The sequence below is a fragment of the Choloepus didactylus genome, chromosome 1 (genome assembly GCF_015220235.1).
Source record: "Choloepus didactylus isolate mChoDid1 chromosome 1, mChoDid1.pri, whole genome shotgun sequence".
In the NCBI taxonomy this organism is placed as follows: domain Eukaryota; kingdom Metazoa; phylum Chordata; class Mammalia; order Pilosa; family Megalonychidae; genus Choloepus; species Choloepus didactylus.
The window spans coordinates 157,571,211-157,592,190 of record NC_051307.1 but is presented as its reverse complement, the minus strand read 5'-3'; the positions used below and the strand labels follow the sequence as shown (position 1 = coordinate 157,592,190).

Genomic DNA, 20,980 nt, shown 5'->3' with positions numbered 1-20,980 from the left:
CAGCTTCGTTATACAAATGAAGAAACTGAGGCGACGAGACGTTACATGAGAAGGCAAAAGATCAAAGGGCTGCGGAGCCGATACTCGAACCACGGTTGTCAGATCTCCAAACCCTTACATTAGTGTGACACGGTCCCAGGTGGCTCTAGTCTGACCACTCGCAGCAGGGCTCAGGTAAGGCCAGTTCCGGGGGTGCTTCAGGGAGGGGCTCTCGCCCCGCGCCTCTGCGAACCCGAGCGCCACTCACCTTCCTCAGCCGCCGCCGCCTCCCACCAGCAGCCTGCCCAGCGGGGGCCGGTTCGACCGCCTCCGGCCCCGCCCCCGCGACCGTTACCACCGCCCTGGCAGGCCGGACAATCGAGCCCGAGCGCCTGGAATCGTCGGCCGCGACCCGGCCTTCGCGTGCGGCAAGCGATTCTCTCCCGCCGCGCAGGGAGGCTGGGTCCGTTTCGCGCCCTCCGGTTGGCTCCGCTGATGGGGCGGGGCTTACCGTAAACAAACGTAGACAAGAGTGAGCCGTGTCTATGAGTGTACGCTCGCACTTTGAGCACTGGCTCGCAGGCACTCTGTCACGTACGTGGAGCCTCATTTACCAGAATGATCTCAGAACTATTCATTTAAAACCTCCCCTCCTTTCCCACCTGCCTTCCTCCATACATCCGACCCAACCCCCGGTGACTGCGAGCTCTTGCTGAGAGGACCCGGCTGAGCTCTGCTCTGCCAGACATTTGGAGGCCCTTAACACATGTTTATTAACATTTCACCTCCCATTCAACATTTTCCAAATCCCTACAGTGTCAGGCCCTATATCAGGCTCCAGATGTGGCTGGATGGAGATGTGCCTAGCTTACAAGAGCTCAGTAAACCTTACCATTTTTTTTTTTCAATTATTTTTGTTATAATTAAACCTGGGCCCTTTTGGCATAGGTCATATATCCCCTTCCAGAAACGACAAACCTAAATCCGAAAACATTGGCAAATACTATAAAACTTACTGAGGGCTTCCAGAGGAAGCTGAGGGGTATGTTGCATCATCAGAGGCAGACAGAGGCCAAAGGGAGGAAGGCCTTGTGAGGCTTGCTAAGGATCTGGGAGGTGATGGGGAACCACTGACAGGTTCTAAAAAGGGGTTTAAATTGAGAGATATTTTTGTTTTGGCATCTGCAAGTCTGATTTTCTTGCATCCTAATACAAAGGTAAAAACTGTCACACAGTGTACAAATATGGTAACTGCTCTTTTTTTCCACAAAAGGAAATCAGTTCAATCATCTATTTCTCAGATTAATTAAACTCAGAGTCTACAGCTAAGGTCCTGGCCGAGCATTTTCAAAAACTCAAAGGGCGTTAAGCAATCCAAAAAATTCCTATATTGACAATCCAATCGCCACAGACCTGGAAGAAAGGCCTGCCTAGGATCTCATCTGTTTCACTGTAATTGCATCTTGTAGCCACACAGTGTCACTGTTGAGAACCCATTTTTTCCAATTGGTCAAATGATGCAAGTTCCACATTGGCCAACAGGGCTGGCATCAGCCATGGGCCTCCCTCACAATGGGGTCCCAGGGTGACAATTCTTAGGGTTTAGTACTTTCAGGCCCACACTCAGCTTATTCCAGGCACACTGTGAGTTTGATCCTGTGTCTGCCCTGTGCAAACATGTTCCCATCTCCTCAGCCCTGTCCTTTCCATCCCTGTGTATTCACATTAGCAATAGTTGGCAGATTCTAATTTTCAACTCTGAAAACACGAAGACCTCACTGTATCCAGGAAATATGGTGACTTTCCCCCTTTTCTGAGTGTAGCCACCTTAATTGTGGCCAAGAGGCCAAACATCCTTTGTTAGGACACTTTTGACCACAAGTAATAGAAAACCTGATTCAAACTGTTTTTGACTATATCAAATAACAGGAAGTCCAGCTGCAGGGCAGACTTTGTGGTTGGTGAATTGTCAACAAATTATTCAGTTGCTGTTAGTCTCTCTGCTCTGCTGTAGACATGGTAGGCTTTAAATTCATACTAATGTGATTTTTAGCTGTCTATAGGAGCAATAGGACCACATGCTTTCTTTTCCCTCTAAAATCTTTCCTTCAGATTTATTGAGCCAATTAGGTCATACACAGATAAATAAATACCCTGCCTGCTGATCAGTAACTGTCTGGGGAAAGTACAGATGGATTAAGCTTGAAATCCAGAAGGGAAAGGGGTTCCCATAATTGGAATCGGCAGTGAGTCAGTGCTCCTTGAGTCACAAGTTACAAGGTGAAAACATGGCTACTTGAATGAAACTAGTCCTATAAGGGGTGAGAAGAGCATGGATGCTAGACAGATGACCAAAAAACAGTGTCCTTCAAAGCACTAGAAGGCTGATTACTCCCTATCTCCTAACCATAGAGCCTCCCTCCCATTAGCTCCTGGAATTTTGTTGTGGCAAATGGAGGGGAGGAAGTATTACCCTTCAAAGGAATTCCCTTCTAATAGACAATCAAGGCCTTTCCAGCATCTCTCTTTGCTGAAGAAGGAAAAGACCCTGCACCCAAGTTCAGTCTTTAGCTTAGCATCTTGCTGTGGTGTTCTCATGAGTTCTCTATGTACCCTGACAACCCAGGATAAGTTCTAATTGTTCTAACCTCTCATTTAACATTTTGTCATTTATAAAAATGTACTGAGCACTTGTTAATACCAGGGATTGAACTAGATGCCAAGTTTACAGTGGTTGTCTTACTTTTTAAGAAAACCAGACATGGTTCCTGCCCTCATAGAACTTACAGTTTGTCTAATGGGGGGAGAAAAATATGAAATAAATACAAGTAAGAATATAATTGTAAGTATGAAGGAAGAGAACAGGAGGTGGTGAGGAAGGCATCTTTGAGGCTGAGATCTGAAGCATGGCATCATTTCAGCTTTCTACTTTCTTCTTTGCTTTGAATTTCTAGTATATATTACTGCCTTCAATAGCAATTAAAACATATCTTTCAATTTCTAAACTTCTAAACTGGCTCAAATTTTCTCTTGGGTTTACAAATACCAGATTTCTCTCCACAACGAGTAGAACAAAAATTAACAGTTCTTGGTGATGAATTCTTGAAGCATCTTCAACTCACAAAGCTTTTAGACTTAGAATCTATATGCTAGAAGTTGAATTCCTCAGGGAGCATGGACCATGTCTTATTAAACTTTATCCAGCATCTAGCATGGTCCCTGGCACACATACCAAACTGTTATGTTTATCCAATTCCAGATATCCCAGAAACTATACCCAAACAGGAAACAGTGGCACAAACCAAGCCACCTGAGGAATCACGGACTGCCTTCCTTAGTCTGGATGCAGGCTCAGGTGCACCTTATTCAGGTAAGCTGACCTCTGCTGCATTCTGCAGTCCCCGGGCAGAGGGGCTCCCTGGGCCTCTAAGACTAGGCCTAGATTTTCCTTACAGCACAATAAATACTTTCCTAATAACAGGCCCTGTAAGCATGAACTTTTCGAATCCTATAAGCCTGGCCCTGAAACTTCTGAAGTGTTTTGGGGTGCTGGGCAAAATGGAGGGGAACATTTTAGCTGCTGTAAGAATTAGAAACAATGGTATATATAAGGCACATGTCAAGCACTGAATAAATGTACCTTTTTTGTCTTATAAAAGATACTGATTTCTCAGGTTTTATTAGAAAACATATCCTTCATTAAACAATATCTTTGAGTTGCTCAATGACCAGGGTTTCCTTGCCCTAGACCAAAAACTCAGGCTTGTTTCTCAGAAGAATTAAGGATTAGAAAAAGGGAATTAGAAAAATGTCTTCAGCAGCTTTGACTGTCTCTGGAAATTTCCACTCTGGGGTCTTTTATCTTTCCCCCCAATTCATTGTTTCAGCAGTCAGTTATTGAAAACTCTCTATTCAGGAAGAAAATAGAAATATGAAAAGTTTTTGTCATCAGTCATTAATACAAGCTGGCAAACAAGAAATCAGCACTGGTTAAGCAGAATCCCTGTAACACAATCTGCTTAAAGAATTCAGTCATTATTACTTTGCAGACTGGCTAACCTAATCAGTAGCTGATCCTATTGTCACTCAACTCTCCCTTCTCTCTTCTACTTGCTCAGCACCTAGATAAACCACATCTACCATGCCAATCCTAAAGGTGAAACAATCCTTCTCTCCATTAACACCAGGCTGTAAGAAGTTACACAATGGGGCCCTGAGACCCCAAGCCCACTCTCCAGAGGGAGGACTCCAAATCTTCACTGCTTCTCTTGGGTGGCCCACTCAACAACTTTCCTCACTTTCGACAAGTGACACTGTCTCCTTAAAACGAAAATCAAGGCCACCTAAAACATTACCCTGGCCTGCCATTCATTCATTCATTCAGCAAATATTTATTTAGCAGCGCATACTATATGAGTCTGCACTGCAGAGATGTGGGCAACACAAGAGGGAGAGCCAAGCAGCCATCATTAAGTCATACATCAAGCAAAAATTACACAATTACACGCTGAAAGGAACTCGGAAGGAGAATTCCAGATACTGCAGTTATTAGGGGCCAGGATAGATTTCCTTAAGAAATGATATCTGAAGAGCAATCTCAACAAAATGGAAGTTAACCAAGAGAACAGATGGGGAGGAGTGTCCCACACAGAGGGAAGGGCATTTGCAGAGGCCCTGAGGTGAGAGGGATCGAGCAGCATTTGAGAACCTTTAGGTGCTAAGAAGGCAGGAACTAGATCATACATGCCCACCTTAAGGAGTTTTGGTCTTTAAAGAAGGAACACGAGCCCATAAAAAAGATTTTAAGGAGCGAATGCCATCCATGATCAGATTTCCCTGCTTTAAAGGGAAACTAACAGACCTGGTGGGTCCGTTTTCGCCCACCAGGGTATGCCCAGGGACAGCTCAGACTGGCTCTTACCGCTGTCTCTTGGCTGGAGCCAGTGCAGCCCCGGGTAATGTTTTGGGTGGGGATTGAGGAAAGGCCTGTGCAGAGAAGGCAAAGCCAACCAAAGAGCCGGGAAAGAGAGGACGGGGGGTGGGGTGGGGTGAGGAGCTGAGTCGGTCGTGCAGAGAAGCGGGTGGCGGTATGTGCTGGGCGCCCCGGGGGACCTGAAGCGCGACAAACAATCGGCGCGTTTGGGACTCACTCCTGCCGAGCCTTCGGCTTCCGCGCCGGCTGCATCTACTTTTCGCCGAAGGGAAGAAGGCCACGCGGCCTAAGTGGCCGAGTCGGAACCAACCTGGTAGTTAGCGCGGCCGCCCCCAGGGGTTCCTGTAGCCGACGGCGTACAGGTGAGACCCGCGGCTCAGGCGGAGAGCCGGCTCTGGACCCCGGAAGCCTCTGCGCGCACCCCAGGCTTCTCCGCGCGCCCTCTGTGGTCCGCTGCGGTACCGGCGGCGGCGGCCATCTCCCGGCGGCGGCGGGCGGGTAGTTCCAAGCGGTGGGCGTTGTCTACGCGGTCAGTAAGACCCTGGGGTGAGGCTCGGGATCCGCGCGGAGTGTACCTGGTATGTCCTGTCGGTCCGGCGGAGGCCTGCGGCGGCCCTCAGCCCCCCGCTTCTCGTGGGCAGAGGCGCGGCCAAAGGGAGCCCGCCGAGGGCGAGCGCGAGGGCGTCCCTGCCCGGCCAGGCCCTGCCGCGGGCCGTCCCAGCCTCTGACCTTTTTACCAAATTAAAAATAATACTTGTCGCTGTCGAAAATATGGAGCAGCAAAGCACAAGAAAAGTAGCTAATTAGCGGGACTCCTGCTTCACGGAGACAGCCTCGGTTAACGTTAAAAGGGCATTTCCTTCCCAGTCCGTTTGCCCTTGTAACCATGAACAGAGTTTAGTTTGCAGAACCTGGATCACAAAGTATTGTGACTTGGCTTCTTTCTCTTAACAGTACATCACGCGCATTTACCCGTGGCTTTAAATGTTTCTCTACATCCTTTTTATTGACTGCACTACGCTGTGCATTCGTGTATGCCAGGTTGACCTCCGCATCCATCCTTCGGTGCGGTGCAGTTTGTTGAGTGACTGGACTGTAGCTTATTTAATGGATTCTCCAAAGGTGAACATACAGGTGTTTTTCAGTTTTTAGCTATTAAAAAAAGCAGTTCGTTGAGCACTATTCCTTGTTTTTTGTTGGTTTGTTTTTGTTTTGCATGATTTGTTATTTAGAATGAATCCCTCAAAGTCTTAGGTCTGTAAAATATTCTCGATCTGTACATTTGGAAATACTTGGCCCAAGAAGCTATTTGGCCAACTTTGTTCTTCTCAAGGGGCCTTAGTAACCTAATGGCTGGCCTTACCTGAAACTTTTCCTGAAAACGGAACTCTGAGCATTTTTAGCAATGATTTTTTTTTTTAAATATAACTGCCTTAGGTTTCACTTGGACAAATCAGTGTAGCCCCAATGTAGTTAAACATAAGCCAAGGTAGAATTCAGACTGGGGTAGATAAGCAATGGAAACGTATTAATGTTTGAAATACTGCTCTGAAATATGGGTGTTGGGTTGCTAGGGAAGGCATTTTTTAAAATAATGCTTTCTTTGAAAGCTTTCGTTGAAGACATGTAAAAAATTTCAAGTCAGTGACATGTTCCCCATTAGTGAAAACAGAATTTGTTTTTCCATCCTCTTCATTAACATTTTAAAATTTCTTTCCTAAAATGGAGAAGAAAGATTGTTTGTGGTTTATGATTTTCCAGTTTGGTCACATAATCCTGAAAATTAAACATAAAAGTATGCAAGTTAGAAAATGACAATGGATAATCCATTTTCCGTAAGTTTTAAACCAAAGCTTTCCTTGGCCTTCCTGTCCATTTGTCTGGGATAGGACCCTTCCTCTGTGGGCTCCTTCTGTCCTTTGTGTCCCTTTACCAGAGCACTGCCAGTACTGTGCTGTAATCATCTATTGGTGTCTCCAGGGCTTGAGTCTCTTATTTCCTCTCTGGGCCCGGTGCCTAGCTCAGTGCCTGGGACATAAATGCCCAATAACTATCACTGTCTGTATGAATTTAGAATACAACCTATCTTTATTGAATTGGATTTGTAACCCAGAGATCTTTGTGTAACTTTTAACAAATATTTCTCAATATTCACGTGAGTAAAGTAGAAATCAAGGACAAGGTTATAGGTGTAATCACATTCCAAGAAACATCAGGGGCAGGGCATCTGGTTCTTATGTGATTAAATGCTAATTGAATCGAATATGTTCTTTCAAGACAGAGGCTTATTTTTCAAATCACTTACAGCACTTAGTATAGTGTTTTTTAATAGTGGGCTCAAGTGTTGAATGGGAAGAACTGAAGGGTGATATGTGTCACAAGAAAACTGGTTGTGAAGGTATACCTCCCCTTAAGTATTAAATAGGTAGAGCATAGCTGCTGCAAATCATACAAAACCATAGAGAATTTTTAAAATGTGGTTGGTTGGCTTTAGAGTGCTTTCAGGACACTTAGTAAGGCATTTAGTAACTATTTTTGAATGAACGGATTATATTTTGCTCAGGCAGATATTAATTCGTATGGACCATCTGGAGAAGTTGCCAGTTATTGAGGAAGGAAGTTGGCTTTTTTCTGAGGACACACTCAAAATGAAAAATCAGCAGATGGCTCAAAGTATTTTAAAGTCTAAGTAAATATGGACTTCTGTGCTTTAGTATCTGTTGAGGTTTTGGAATAATTATTCATATTCATATTATTCATATTTACTTTGTTTCAGACCTTTAGCCTAAATCTTGATTTTATCTCAAGTTTTACTAAAAGACTCACCAGTGGGCATACTTTTACGTGTATTTGATGCTGACCAGTGATTTTTAATTTTCCCCCTGATATGAATGGCCAAAAAACATATCAGTCTTTTAATCTTACACATTTATGGCTATTAAGAGTGTGTTTTATGTGTGCTCCCCTACTTCTGAGCCAGTAGAGCAATTCCAGGTAAATTTTAAAGTGCTCAGATTTTTAGAGGATATTTTTACAGTTTGAAATGAAATATGTAAAGTGACAGAAGTCACAAGACTTGCAAAGCTTCTGCAATAAGCGAGAAAACCAAAAGCAGGAGGCAGAGTTAATTTTGCACATTTTCCCTAAACAATTAATGAGATTTATTGATAGGGAATATTCTTTATGGTTAGATCATGTGGAAATTTTTCTTTACTCTGTACGCATTATTGAGGCCTCGGCAGCCTTGTTAGAGAGCTGGATAGATTTTAAGTGCCAAGGGCCTACCGTGGGGGTGACATTTGGAGGGGTGTCTTGTTACTTTGATTTCCCTATAATGAAGGAGAGAGGCTAGACTAGATGATGTTATAGGGTTTTTTTTTTTCCTTTTTCTTTCAATGCTGAAAATTGTGTGACTAATATTTTGGATGTGGCTGCTATAAGATAGTGCTCACTTTAATCCTTGCATAGAAGGCACTTTTTTCATCCAGTCCCTGCCTTTGAAAATGGTAAAAAATTTGAAGCATTGCTGCCTTTTATGAGCCAAATATGCTATTAAGGTTCTCAGGAATAATTATGAGAATATTTTAGTCTTTTGTTTAAAATAACAGATAACATGGACAAGAAAAATTGAAATACTACTAACTTTATGTTAAAGAAAACTTTTTCTTATTTAAATGGGTCTATAGAAAAACAAGCAAAGAGGGTAACATAATTTTGTAATTTATTTGTGAATTAGTGTTTAAGAAAAACATTCATTTTGATAAATACAGTATTCTAAGCAGAATTGGATTGCTTCACATTTGCCAGATAATTGCTTCAACCTTTAACCATTGTATATAGTTCTCGCCTGTGGTGTACATTAGCAATTACTGGAGAATGAAAAAATTACTATTTTTTAGGTAAATAATTATTCAATATATGGGTGATTTTTAAAATTTTAGAGAAAACTTTTAAAAAATGTGTTATTGATTTCTAATCTCATTCCCAATTTGTGTGTTGTCTTTGATACATCTATATGAAAAGTTATTATAATTGGGATGGTACCATGCCAGATCTTAGTGTGATTTAGTAATATTGAAGTGTCTTTTAATGGGAAGCTGGGCAATTCTTTTAGGGCTGTGTGCTGCATTTGTGAACTTTCTAGAGTCTCTAAAAGTCGTGGAGCAAAATTTGAATGACATCTCCAAGACTACTTGATTTACAAAGGATGCCTTATCAAAAGTTATTTTATGCTGTGTGGCTTACTCAATTGCTATATATTCTCTTTGCTTTTATGGTTATAGACACCCTCCACTTTCATAGAAGATATAGTAGGGCTTCTTAAAACTAGATAAATCCATAAATTTGTACTGTGGTAATAAAAAAAAAGAGGGATTTATTTTAGGTCAAAGTGTTACGACTCTTCACCTCTTGTTCTTTTAAAAATTCTTAGCCTTTCTATGCTCTTTGAATTGCTTCTTGTTTATCATGTTTTTAACAACTTGTGGCTTCTGGCTGTTTCCAATCAAAGATGATTGGCAAGCTCCCATTTTTAACAAGGGGAGAGAGAGCCCTTGGGCATCTGTTTGCAAGGTGCTTAAGAAGAGGGCTGGCCTGGGGAACATAGAAGAGTTGAACCTATTGTAGGGGTGCAACTATTAATCCCAAATCTTCAAACATAGAGGGTTTCCAGTGCATTTATGTGTGTGCATTTGATTATAGTAAAATGTAGCTAGCACTGTAGCTCAGTTACTGTTTAGTTAATTGCACATGAGTATTGGCTCTTTGACCTGGGCCCTGCTAGCAACCCTGAACAAGCCACATAATTTGTGGATTCATTTTTGGGGCTTGTTAAATTAAGTGGGTTGCATGGGCCTATGCCTTTCAGGCTCAGAAAGTGAAGTGGCATATCCCTATTTCCTGTAAATTCGACATTTCTTTCAAGTTATCTTAAATAAAAAAAAACAAAGATTTAAAAAATTATATCCCGCCACAATATAACCTTCTAAAATTAAAATAAAGATTGAATTTTAAATTGGTTACCATTCTGTAACATTGATGCTGCCAAAGATGCATCATGTTTATCTTTATCCTGGAGTTTTATGTATTCCCTGACCTGCTTCCTCATACCCTTGGGGCTTTTCGTGCCTCCATTTGAGAAGCGTGTGTCCCTGAGGACATCTTAGGTCTCTTCCAGCTCCAGTTTGCTCTAATACTTGAAATAAACTCTAGGCACGTTTAAGAAATTATAAATCCATCATAGAAAAATATGATTGGCCCACTTGCAAGATTTGACTTTTTTCCAGAAAATTAGAGATTGCAATTCTATTGTATGTAAAAACTGTTTCATCAGAACCTGTATGCAATATAAGAGATGGATTGCAAAATTAGAAAAACTCTTTGTAGATGTCATCTTTGTTGCTCTCAATCTTTCTTTGCTGCATTTCTGCTGTTTTCTTTCCTGGCTGCTAATTGGATTAAAGGCTGTTTTGCCAACCATGGCATCTGGAGATGACAGTCCTATCTTTGAAGATGATGAAAGGTAAATGTCTTGTATTGCAATAAAACTAGGCTTTGAAAGACTCAAGATTGTTGCATTCATTCAGAAGAGTTATTTATTCAGGCTACTCTAATAAGGACCCATTTTTTAAAAATGCAGAGTGCATGGTTCTGCTTTTCCTGCGATTTGGAGCAGGGGCAGTAAATACCTCGCTGGAGGTGGCCACGACTAACACAGTGTCCTTTCCCACAGGACATGTATGTGAGGTGTCCTGATGCCTCTTATCACAAAGTTCCTGGCAGCCACTTCAAAGTGATAAGAATCCATTTACCATCTCTGATTTAGGGCATACATATAGAGGGGATTAGAGCGAATGAAGATTATGGTGTGGTTAAGAGAACAGGCTCTGAGCAGAATCCTAAATTTAAATCCCGTCTCTGTCACTGTCACTGTGACTTTAGGTAATAAGCCCTTAGCCTCTCTCAGCTTCAGTCTCCTCCTCTACGAAATAGGGACAATAGTACTTATCTCATGATGAGGATTCCATGAGTTAATATATGTAAAGCTCTTACGAAAGTGACTACACACAGCACTTGGTTCTGATAATTACTACTGTAATCAGTGTTAGTTCTCTGCAAGCTAAAAATCAGTATCTTAAAGTAATATAAAAAATATGTTTAAATTGTGCCTGAAATTTTTGAAAGCCAGACTCCTTTAATTTTTTTAGATAGGATTTCCTGTAGTAATGCCAAGATTTACTATTTTTCATAATATTTCTTTGTATCATTTTAATCTCTATTATAAGGTATTTCTTCCGTGACAGCTCATTTTCTCAGTCTTGGTATAATAAGTTAGAACTTTCTGTTAAAACAGACCCCTGGTTATTAGTTTGTATGGAAGGGTTGGAGAGGTCTTGTTTTTGAGTGTTGTCTCTGAAAAAGCAAAAGCAAAATCAAATACTGTGCTTTATAAATGGGGGTGGGAATGGGAAAAGGAGAGTATTTTTACTGACCTTTCCAAGCACTGTTCTTAGCCTATAATACTATCAAGGATAAACTGATAGATTCTTAATCCTATTAATATTAAGGTGACTTTGTTTAGAATTATCGGCCTACATAACCACATATAGTAGTTTGTGTCTTAAATGAAGAATGAATAAAGGGAGAAAATAGTTTTATGTTTGGGTATTTTCAGTAGAATTTCTTAGATAATTTCACTTTAATATTTTTTAATTTTAGGGGCATTTAAAATCTGATATTTTCATCTTGGAAGGATTAATTGGTGGTTTATTATTGTTTTTGGCACATTATAACTGCTTTATTTTATTCTCTTAGCCCTCCTTCTAGCCTGGAAAAAATGACAGATCTCGTAGCTGTTTGGGATGTTGCTTTAAGTGATGGAATCCACAAGATTGAATTTGAACATGGGACCACATCAGGCAAACGCGTGGTATATGTAGATGGGAAGGTAGGGAAAAAAATGTTATTTTGTAAAATGTGGTACAACAAGAAGCTTGGTTTTATTAATGTAGCTCTTCATATGTGGATTCAGAGCTTTTTTCTTATAATCGTTATCTTTATGTTTTTGGCCTATATCATTTTGCTGTACAAAGTAAACTAATAATATTTATAGAAGTCATAGACTATAACATCTAATATTTAAATGTAAAATGACCTTATTTCCAAAAACTTTGGCATGATAAATAAAATTACATCTAAAGAACATTGCCAATTTAGTTCACTTTAATTGTATTTCTAAAATTAAACATTAAATTTTTCCATGTATGTGTTTTCAACCTTTTTATTTTATTATTTAGGAAGAGATAAGAAAAGAATGGATGTTTAAATTAGTGGGCAAAGAAACCTTCTGTGTTGGAGCTGCAAAGACAAAAGCAACCATAAACATAGATGCTGTCAGTGGTTTTGCTTATGAATATACCCTTGAAATTAATGGGAAAAGTCTCAAAAAGTATATGGAGAGCAGATCAAAAATCACCAATACTTGGGTAGTACATTTGGATGGTGAGGACTTGAGAGTTGTGTTGGGTAAGTTAATGCCTTTTTGTGATGACTGTTTAATTGGTTCCTCTAACTATCCCAGCCTTTTATGGGACCTTTGAGTAGGAGAGGGAGTGTAAGTGTAGCTGTATTTCTAATGTGTCCCGTGTGAATGAAGTATTCATTCAACCCACTGTGTTATATCTGACTGTCAGTTTTTATAGTGATATATTATTGGATTATAAATTCAGGTTTACAAAAAAAGAAATATTGATATAGACATTTGTTATTATTTGGTATTTATTTCTCTTTTTAAGAATATCTTAAAGATAGTTGGAAATTGAAGATTCATCAGTTACGAGAATTTTTCTCTAGGTGGCAGTAGGTTTAGAATTACATCAGGTCAAAATTATCAAATTCAAACTCCATATAAGGTATACTGAAACAAAAAAAGTAATAAGTTATTAAGTTTTAAACTGAAGTTCTGTTTTTACAGATTGCTATCTGTGTTCTCAGTTTTAATTGGGCCTACAAAATTGCAAGACAGATATTTCCCAGTTACTACCTCTTCTCTTTTCTGGTTACTCCTGATATTTTCCTGTTTCTCATATCCCTAATTTAAGACTGTTGACATTGTCTCATTAACTGATTCATTCATTCATTTAGATAATATTTACTGAGTACTTACTATAAGCCTGTTAGTGTACCAGGCATTGGGGATACATAAGATGAAGAGACCTGGACCATTCCTTCAAAGAGTCCATAGTCTAGTTGGATGCTAGCAGACATCTTTTATTTTATTTTTTTAAGAATGAAAAATGTTTATCAAGTAATAAATGCACATAATTCAACAATAGCAACAACATACTCCTATACAGCTTATTTATTGAAACTGGGACATAAAGTGTTTCCCATGGCCCGATTTTGCTGATTGTATTCCTGTGATATTCTTCTGTCTTCTTATTTTCTATAGTTGGTTGTTGACTCTGAAGAATTGATCAAATTCAGGTTTGAATTTTTTTTGGCAAAACCGCGTTATACATTGTTATATCAGGAGGCACGTGGTATTTATTGTTTCTTTTAGTTTTGATATTGGCAACCATGGATGCCTAGTGCCTAAATCCTTTCATTCATCAGGAGTTACCAAATGGTGATATTCTGATTCTATCATTCCTTGTTTATTAGATGGAATACTTCTGTAAAGAGAAACTTCCTGTCATCTACTATGTGGTTACACAATGGTACATTTTGTATAGGAAATGCAGGATAAGTGCTTGATTGTCCTCTTTATTTACCAGTTTTCAAAATATTGAATTGGCTCCTTATCTTCTGTAAAGGTGATCATTCAGATTTTTAAACCGATTATTAACTCAATCACAATAAACAGTTATTATCATTATTAATGCTCAGATTGTCCCAGCTTTGACCTGGGTGGAGGTGGTGCTCTTTAGTTGGCTCGAGTCATTTTGACACACCTTGGATAGACAGGTATTTGGTAGCTTGCTTTTGCCCCAAAGGGATTCCGCGTCAGCTCTACACTGCCCTGGGAAGGGAGTGAGGGCAGGGCCAGCAAGGGTGCCAGAGCTCTCCTATGGCTCTTTTAGAAAGTGTGTTTGCCTTCTTTTTTTTAAATGCAATTTTATTGAGATATATTCGCACATCATACAAATCATCCAAAGTACACAATCACTGGTGAAGCTGTGTTTTCTTGATTCAGCACTTGCCCAGTAAATGCAGCCCTTTAACTCTTTTCGGTCATTTTGAGGAAGGATATGTTCTTTAAGTCTGCTCCGCTGCTTTTGTCCTGGGTAGGCTGGATCCACAGCTGCCCTCAGAGCCAAGCCCCCAACGATCTGAAGTAGCTAATCAAAAGCAGTGAATAGTAATCGGACTCCATATCCCTGGATCTTGTGGAACTAGGTCTTTATATTCCACTCTGGCACCAGCAAGCTGCACTAGGACCCTGAGGATGAGTAGTTCACTGCTGCCTGCTACAAGGCTGGGGAATGGGTTACAGGAGCCAGTATTTATCGCAATTTATCATCCTCTTCCCCCTGCTCTTCCCTGGATGCTGCACAATGTTCTACTAGACTCCAGAGTTTCAAAGTAGTTGTTTAAGACAGTTCCTGCCTGTTTAATAGTTGTTTTGGTGGAGAGACTGATTCCTGGAGCTTCTGACTCTGCCATCTTCTCATAAACTCATCCCATATTCTTTTATGATTTCAAAATTTTGTTACTATTGTCTCCTCTGCTGTTCTTTGTCCTTGTGTGTTGTGTTTAATTCATTTTCTGTAGTTCTAAAGGAAGACAGTGAACTTAAAAGTATGTGTTTAATTTTATATCAATCTGAAAGTTCCCCAAAGAGTTTTTTAAAGGAAATTTGATGAATGAAGTCTGAAGTTCTTACAGAAAATAAAACGTGAAAGGATTACTCCGAATGAGGTCCAAGATCCCAAGTTCACTCTCTGTTGAATCCAACACAAAATGCAAAGTAGAGGGTAGTATAATGTTGGTAACTCAGTTTGTAGTCAGAGCCACCAATCAAACTTCCACCCTCCAAGAAGTTATAGATGTTGTTATCCTGCTTGAGAACTAGATGGAAACTCTCTTGTACAATCTGTTGTTGGATTTCTTCTGGCTGGATCCCAGAAACCCAAGCAGCCATGCCACAAAATGGCACAGAAATGCCAGTGCACAGGAAGGAGTCAGAGAAGAGTGAGGACTGTGTGGTGTGAGACAGAAGGCCTGGCACCAGCCCCCTTCTGGGGGTGGAGGTTAAGGCCTTTGAGGGTCACATAAGGGGCAGGAGCCCAAGGTGGTAAGTGGTGCCTGTGGGAGCCAAAGGGGCCAAGGGCAATGGAAGGGGGCACAGGAGCCTTAGGAGGGCCCGGCGTAGCCAGACCACAGTCTTGAACACTGGTAGAAGCAGACCAGCCATGGCTTCCTATGATTGCTGAAAACCAGAATCTCTCATACTTTATTGTAATTGTAGAGTAAATCTCAATAGTAAATAAAACAGTTTTACTTATTCCCAATTGATGGGCACTTGGGGGAGTGTTTTAAATCTGTTGCTGTTAAAAGCACAGCTGAATGAATAGCTTTCTTTACATACGTCTTGCAATGTGGTGCAGATATCTCTTTCAATTAAATTCCCAGAAGTGGGAAGGTAGGATTTCTGGGTCAAAGAATAATTGCATTTGTAATTTTCATGGATTTTTGCCCATTACCCTCCATGGAGCTTCTATCATTTGTATTCCCACTAGCTGTTTCCCCACAAGCTCTCCATCAGAGCATGTTGTCAGACTTTTGGATCTTTTACACATCCTTTGCCCCATTTGCTTTTGGGTTATTGATCTCTCTTTTTTTGGTTTTTATTTTTGCCTTCATTTCTAGGAGACTTTCTGTTAGACTATATATTAGTAAGGTTAGCCCTGAGTTGTGATTTTCAAATATTTTATTCCAGTTTGTTATTTATCATGCACCTTTGCTTATGTGTGCATGTTTTTATTAATTATGCAAAGTGTTTTTTTAATGTAGTTAAATTTTCTTTTATGGCTTCTGGATTAGCTATGTTCTTCAGAACACAATAAGCTATTATAGAAAAATCTGAGTACAGGCATAGGTTCAGTAGAAACACTTAAATTTTATTTAAAATGCCAGTTTTCACTACCACCGTGGTTGGTTTATTTTAGCACTGTATGCTCTGATCATGTGTTGGAAGAAGCTGGGTTTCCTGCAGCTCTGGCTATAGACCTTTCTTACTCAGGCTGGCATTGAGGTAGTGACCACTGTCCCTGCCTTTCTCCCTCTAATCTAGCCCAAGGGCCTTTCTCCACTCTCTAAGTGAGGTTCCTATTTAGAGGTGTGGAGAGAAAAGATCCCCTTTAGACCATGCTCCTGGAGCAGATGGCCTCTGGATCAGAAAAGTCCCTGACAGGTGCCTCAGACTTGACCCCAGGCAAGTTTTTACCCCTGGACAACTTGTGCACATATAGGCCACACTTCTCTCTCTTCTTCATTGTGATACCCCAAGCTCAACTTCTGATTCCTTGTTGAGTGCTGTCTTCTCTCCTGCCACTCCCAGGACACTGGTATTCACAAGTGAGTTTGCAGATTCCCTGCTTCCAAACACATGTGCGTGCACATGCATACACACTTGCACACCTGTAAGATGAGCTATGGCGAATTAACTAAGGCATGTGCATTATGCAGCCTTTTGCTCTGTAGTGTGGACATTGCACTTGGTGTGATACAACAGATATACCTATTTTTTTTATGATCCAGTAATTTTTCCCCAAAGCAAAACCACTATAAAAATGAATAGAGATTGTGATATCCAATCAAGAAACTTAAGTTCTAAACCCAACACATTGTCTATCCTGTACGAACCCTGTGGCAGCTTTCGATGGTCTTTTCATGCCATCGCCTAGCTGGGTCAGTGTGGGAGGCAGGGGGATCTCCTAGTCACCGATATTAAAGGACATTCTGTGTGGAAAGGTCCCTCCTTGTATTTATTTGTATGCATCTTCCTTTAAAGTTGTGCTTCAGCATTTATTTTAACACATCTTCATCAATTCGTATTAGCACCATGATTTTATCTTAAAACATTGTTTCGTTTCATTTTGTTTTTGTCTTGGGATAAAGAATAAACACAGTTTCTAGAACAATTTCAAAGCCATGAAAAAATGTTGAGTTTTGGAATATTAATGGAGTTTTAGCAATCCAGTGGATCAAACTTTTCCTAAAATAGTAACAATGAAGAGTTAACTTTTAAATCACAGAATTATAATTTTTTTATTCCTGTTACTTTTACAGAAAAGGACACTATGGATGTGTGGTGCAATGGTAAAAAACTGGAGACAGCAGTAAGTTGACCTTCTGATTACTCTTGGCGCCGTGTGTATAAATTACCATTGAAATGTTGCTGGGTTTCCTAATTATTGAGATTGTATAATTACCAAGGTCCTCTTGGTTGAAAACAACAAAAAAATGTATTATGTTCTCCTGACTCCAAATTCTGGAGACCTTTCCTGGACAGTGCCTGAGACGGTGAGAGTTTGAACCCTCATACTCTACATTTCCTTTCCTGGACCAGGCTCTAGCCTAAAAAGAGTTCCCAGGTTGAAAAACTCCTCCCCCACACATTGGTGTTCTCTTGTGTTTATCCATGTTAAGTGATGCTTTATACCACTGCTTCTTAAACTTGCATGCATAGAAATCACCCGGGGATCTTGTTAAAATACAGAGTCTAGTTCCAGCATTTCTCCAGTTTAAGCCAAGGGCTGCTGGTCCATGAGCCACTCTTTGAGTCGGAAGGCTTTCCACGATACCCAAAGCAGCTAAAAGCAAAGTTTTTAAAAAACTGATACACAAAATACCAGACAGCAATTTTACCCAAAGGCAGACAGGAAAGGGGATTGCCATAAATCCCAGAAAACAAGTGGAATTTGGGGACCAGAAGTGCCAAGGCAAGGAGAGAGAGGCTACCCCACTCATGGTGGCCAAGCACATGTTTGGCTTTTGCTGTCAGGTGTTGGCATTGTTATGGCTGAGGGTGGAATAAATATAGGAGTTAATTTCAAGAGGGAATGAAATAATAGTGGAAGAAAGAAGCAGAGAGGTGTGTGCATAGCACATGGGAGAGAATGGAAACAGAGGAGACTATCATGGGAAGCAGGGAACGTGGATCTAGGTACTGAAATCAGTGGGTTGAAATTCCCATGTGTCATGTGGTCTGCTACCAAGCAGAATACCATCCCTGGTCTTCCCAAAGGCTCACTCTACCCCTGCTTTCATGTTGGGGCTCCAGACCTGAACACCAAGGCTAGAGATAATGAGAAGCTCTCTTCTCTGATTACATTTGAGCCATTTGCATGTTGCTGCTCTCACTTATCTATCATGGCGACAGGACTGTAGTCAGCTACAGTTTGCTCTTGGAGCTAACTGCTTCTGAGGAGGTGCCAAAGCCAGAAATCGAAAGTTACAAAGATCAATGCCTTTCTGTTTTTTAATCCTGGTACTAGTTCTTACATGGAAATTTAACCTGGGCTTAGTCAAAATTGATCCTCAGTGCTTGAGCTGTTCTCTGGGTTAAATCTACTGATAGAGACTTTTTTTTATGCGGAGAGGCTTGGAGAGAGCTGTTCAGTTGCCATTAACATGGACCGGGTACCTACTTTGTGCCCAGCACCAAGCCTGGTGGTGTTTCTTTCTTCACTACCGTGGAATTCTGTAGCTGGAGAACCAGCACGTTCCCTCCTCTTCCCCCACTCCCAAGGACTCTTCAGCACAAACATGAGAGAGTTGTTTTGTGGTAATTAGGAATGTGGTGGTAAATACATTGAAAATAATATTCTTCAACAATGTCTTTGTTCCTTAGTAATTCACAGGAAACCACAAGTGTTTGGAAAATGGCTCTTTATAATACACGGTTGTCTCCTTGTTGTCACTACGTACAACCTACTTCTCGCAGGGCAGTTTTGGCAGCTCAGTATCAGGCCAGCCTTCCCCAGTACTATGCACACCTGCAACAAACTGCTCTTGCTGCCTGTGAGTTACAGCTTTTCTTCTTTTTTCTTTTCATCTCAAAGCATCATGGCCAAGATTATTTGTCAAATCACCAAGAAATTACATACAAGGATTCTATCAACCAAACCTTGCTTTGCCCTCCAAATTGATTTTTACAGAAGTGAAACCTAAAAGCTTTTTTCGAGGCTCAGTATTAAAAAGGATAAAAAGAAAGCATTGCAGTCAAGGACACTTGGTTGTGGTGGTGTTCAGTATAACTCCCATAAAGAGCCATTGGCCAAATTTTTCTCAGAGCTACAGAATAAAACTCTTTAATGCATCCTTTCCTTTCTTGGTTAGATAACATTAGCTATGGGAGCTTGCTCTTTCTTTGCTTTGGTGGCCAGGAAGCTCATAGCCAAGTTTTAAGTGTGATTGTGCTTTCTTTGCTTTCTGGCATAATTCATTTTTATTCTCTAAAGAGGCTTCTTTTTCCTCCCATCTCTTTCTTACTTGACTCTTATCTTTTTGCTGTTATAATATGAGCCACAGATATGAGCCTTATATGTGATTTTAACTTTTCTAGTGTCCACATTTAAAAAATCTTAAGTGAAATTAATTTTAATCAATTATTTAAATCAATTTATCAAAATTATCATTTAACATGTAATCAATATAAGAAAGTTACTAGTATGTTACTTCACATTCTTTGCTTCACACTAAGTCTTCAACATCTCATCTATATTTTAGAGTTGTAGCATAGTTCATTTCAGACCTACCACATTTTAAGTGCTCAATAGCCACTTGTGGCCAATGGCTACTGTATTGGACAGTGCAGGTCTAAATACAGTGGTGTTTGGTTTTGTTATCTGTTTATTTTATTGTTAGCCACCTTAAACCATAAGGAATCAGATTTTCAGAGTGGTTAAAAGCATTCCATCCCTTACTTGACTTCAGCAAGTTATTTAACCACTCTGTGCCTCAATTTCCTCATCTATAAAATGGGGATAATATTTCTTATATCAGGTTATTGTAAGGATGCAGTGACATAATGCATGTAAACTGTTCCTGGTATATAATAAGTTACTAATAAATGTTTGCTATTATGTGTACCATTCTCACTTTTAAAAATAATCTATAAGTTTAAAGAATATATGTTCTAGACACATACCCATGAGACATTCTTTTTTTCCCTGAAATTTGAGATTATTTGGGATTGTAGGGCTTACAGAAAAGAAACTTTCTAGTTCATGGCAGAAATGTAAAAGCATCTAAGTGAACACTTCAGACTTGAATTGTCAAAGCTTAACTTGTAACTAGTATGTATTTTGTTACACCACCAGTACTTTTAGATGGTGTTAATGTTCCAGGTAAAGAGAAATGTTTCCAGAACACTAATTCCTTCTTCTTTTGACCTAGGGTGAGTTTGTAGATGATGGAACTGAAACTCACTTCAGTATCGGGAACCATGACTGTTATATAAAGGCTGTCAGTAGTGGGAAGCGGAAAGAAGGGATCATTCATACTCTCATTGTGGATGATAGAGAAATCCTGGAGATTCTTCAGTGACTTCATGTTAATGAATTTTAATCTCAAGAAGTAAAGATTAGGACTTTTAAATTACTGTGGTAATTAAATGTATTCAATATGTACTTGTCAGTACATTTAGTCTGTGCTGTTTTTACTTTTTAGTTACTTGAAACTGTAATACTCCCAGGGTAAGAGAAAAAAGTAATTATGTACAATCATTAAAATTACAATTTATTTTGTAAATAATGTAAAATGTTTAAAAGCCAAACAGAAAATAAGATATGGACCAAAATCACTGACATTTAACAAGAGGAAACTTTACTGTAATAAACACTGTAAAATGAAATTGGTATTGCTTGATTCATGTTTCTAAAAACTGTTAGTCTTCATATATTTTTTTACCTGTGCAGATGGGTTGTTTCTCCAGTTTAAAGAAGTTGGTACATAATGATGTGATGGTTTAATAGGTGAAAATGAGAAACTTTCTATATGAAAACATATTAAGGAAACGTCAAACCGTGTCACATAAGACTTTAATAAAAAATGTAGGTTTCT

The 20,980-nt window shown here is 39.9% G+C and overlaps 2 protein-coding genes across 16 annotated transcripts in view; one reads left to right on the top strand and one right to left on the bottom strand.

Moving 5' to 3' along the window:
* The window catches only part of CEP70 (centrosomal protein 70), a 109,216-nt gene extending 103,577 nt beyond the window's left edge, over window positions 1–5,639 (bottom strand). For 3 of the 13 annotated variants that reach the window (XR_005218025.1, XM_037844074.1, XM_037844081.1), the window contains exon 1: window positions 5,130–5,639. The gene's annotated coding sequence lies outside the window, so the exon portion shown is untranslated. The other 10 variants (XM_037843986.1, XM_037844033.1, XM_037843993.1 and 7 more) reach the window with 6 other exon arrangements.
* FAIM (Fas apoptotic inhibitory molecule) lies at window positions 5,031–20,980 on the top strand. Of its 3 annotated transcripts, XM_037844118.1 has the most exons (6): window positions 5,412–5,490; window positions 10,375–10,433; window positions 11,726–11,858; window positions 12,208–12,436; window positions 17,204–17,253; window positions 20,315–20,980. In XM_037844118.1, the coding sequence occupies exons 2-6, from the start codon at window positions 10,390–10,392 to the stop codon at window positions 20,462–20,464; spliced, it is 606 nt and encodes a 201-aa protein (XP_037700046.1). In that variant the 5' UTR covers window positions 5,412–5,490; window positions 10,375–10,389; the 3' UTR covers window positions 20,465–20,980. The 3 variants fall into 3 exon arrangements, with proteins under 3 accessions (XP_037700054.1, XP_037700064.1, XP_037700046.1); XM_037844126.1 differs by lacking the exons at window positions 5,412–5,490; window positions 10,375–10,433 and adding an exon at window positions 5,031–5,274 and having other exon boundaries at window positions 20,315–20,976; XM_037844136.1 differs by lacking the exon at window positions 10,375–10,433 and having other exon boundaries at window positions 5,337–5,490; window positions 20,315–20,977.

Excerpts from the sequence above, each read along its gene's own strand:
- FAIM (XM_037844118.1), top strand. The coding sequence starts at position 10,390 with ATGGCATCTGGAGATGACAGTCCTATCTTTGAAGATGATGAAAG. Across the intron at positions 10,434-11,725 it reads ATCTTTGAAGATGATGAAAG|CCCTCCTTCTAGCCTGGAAA; the intron begins GTAAATGTCTTG and ends TTATTCTCTTAG. Across the intron at positions 11,859-12,207 it reads TGGTATATGTAGATGGGAAG|GAAGAGATAAGAAAAGAATG; the intron begins GTAGGGAAAAAA and ends TTTATTATTTAG.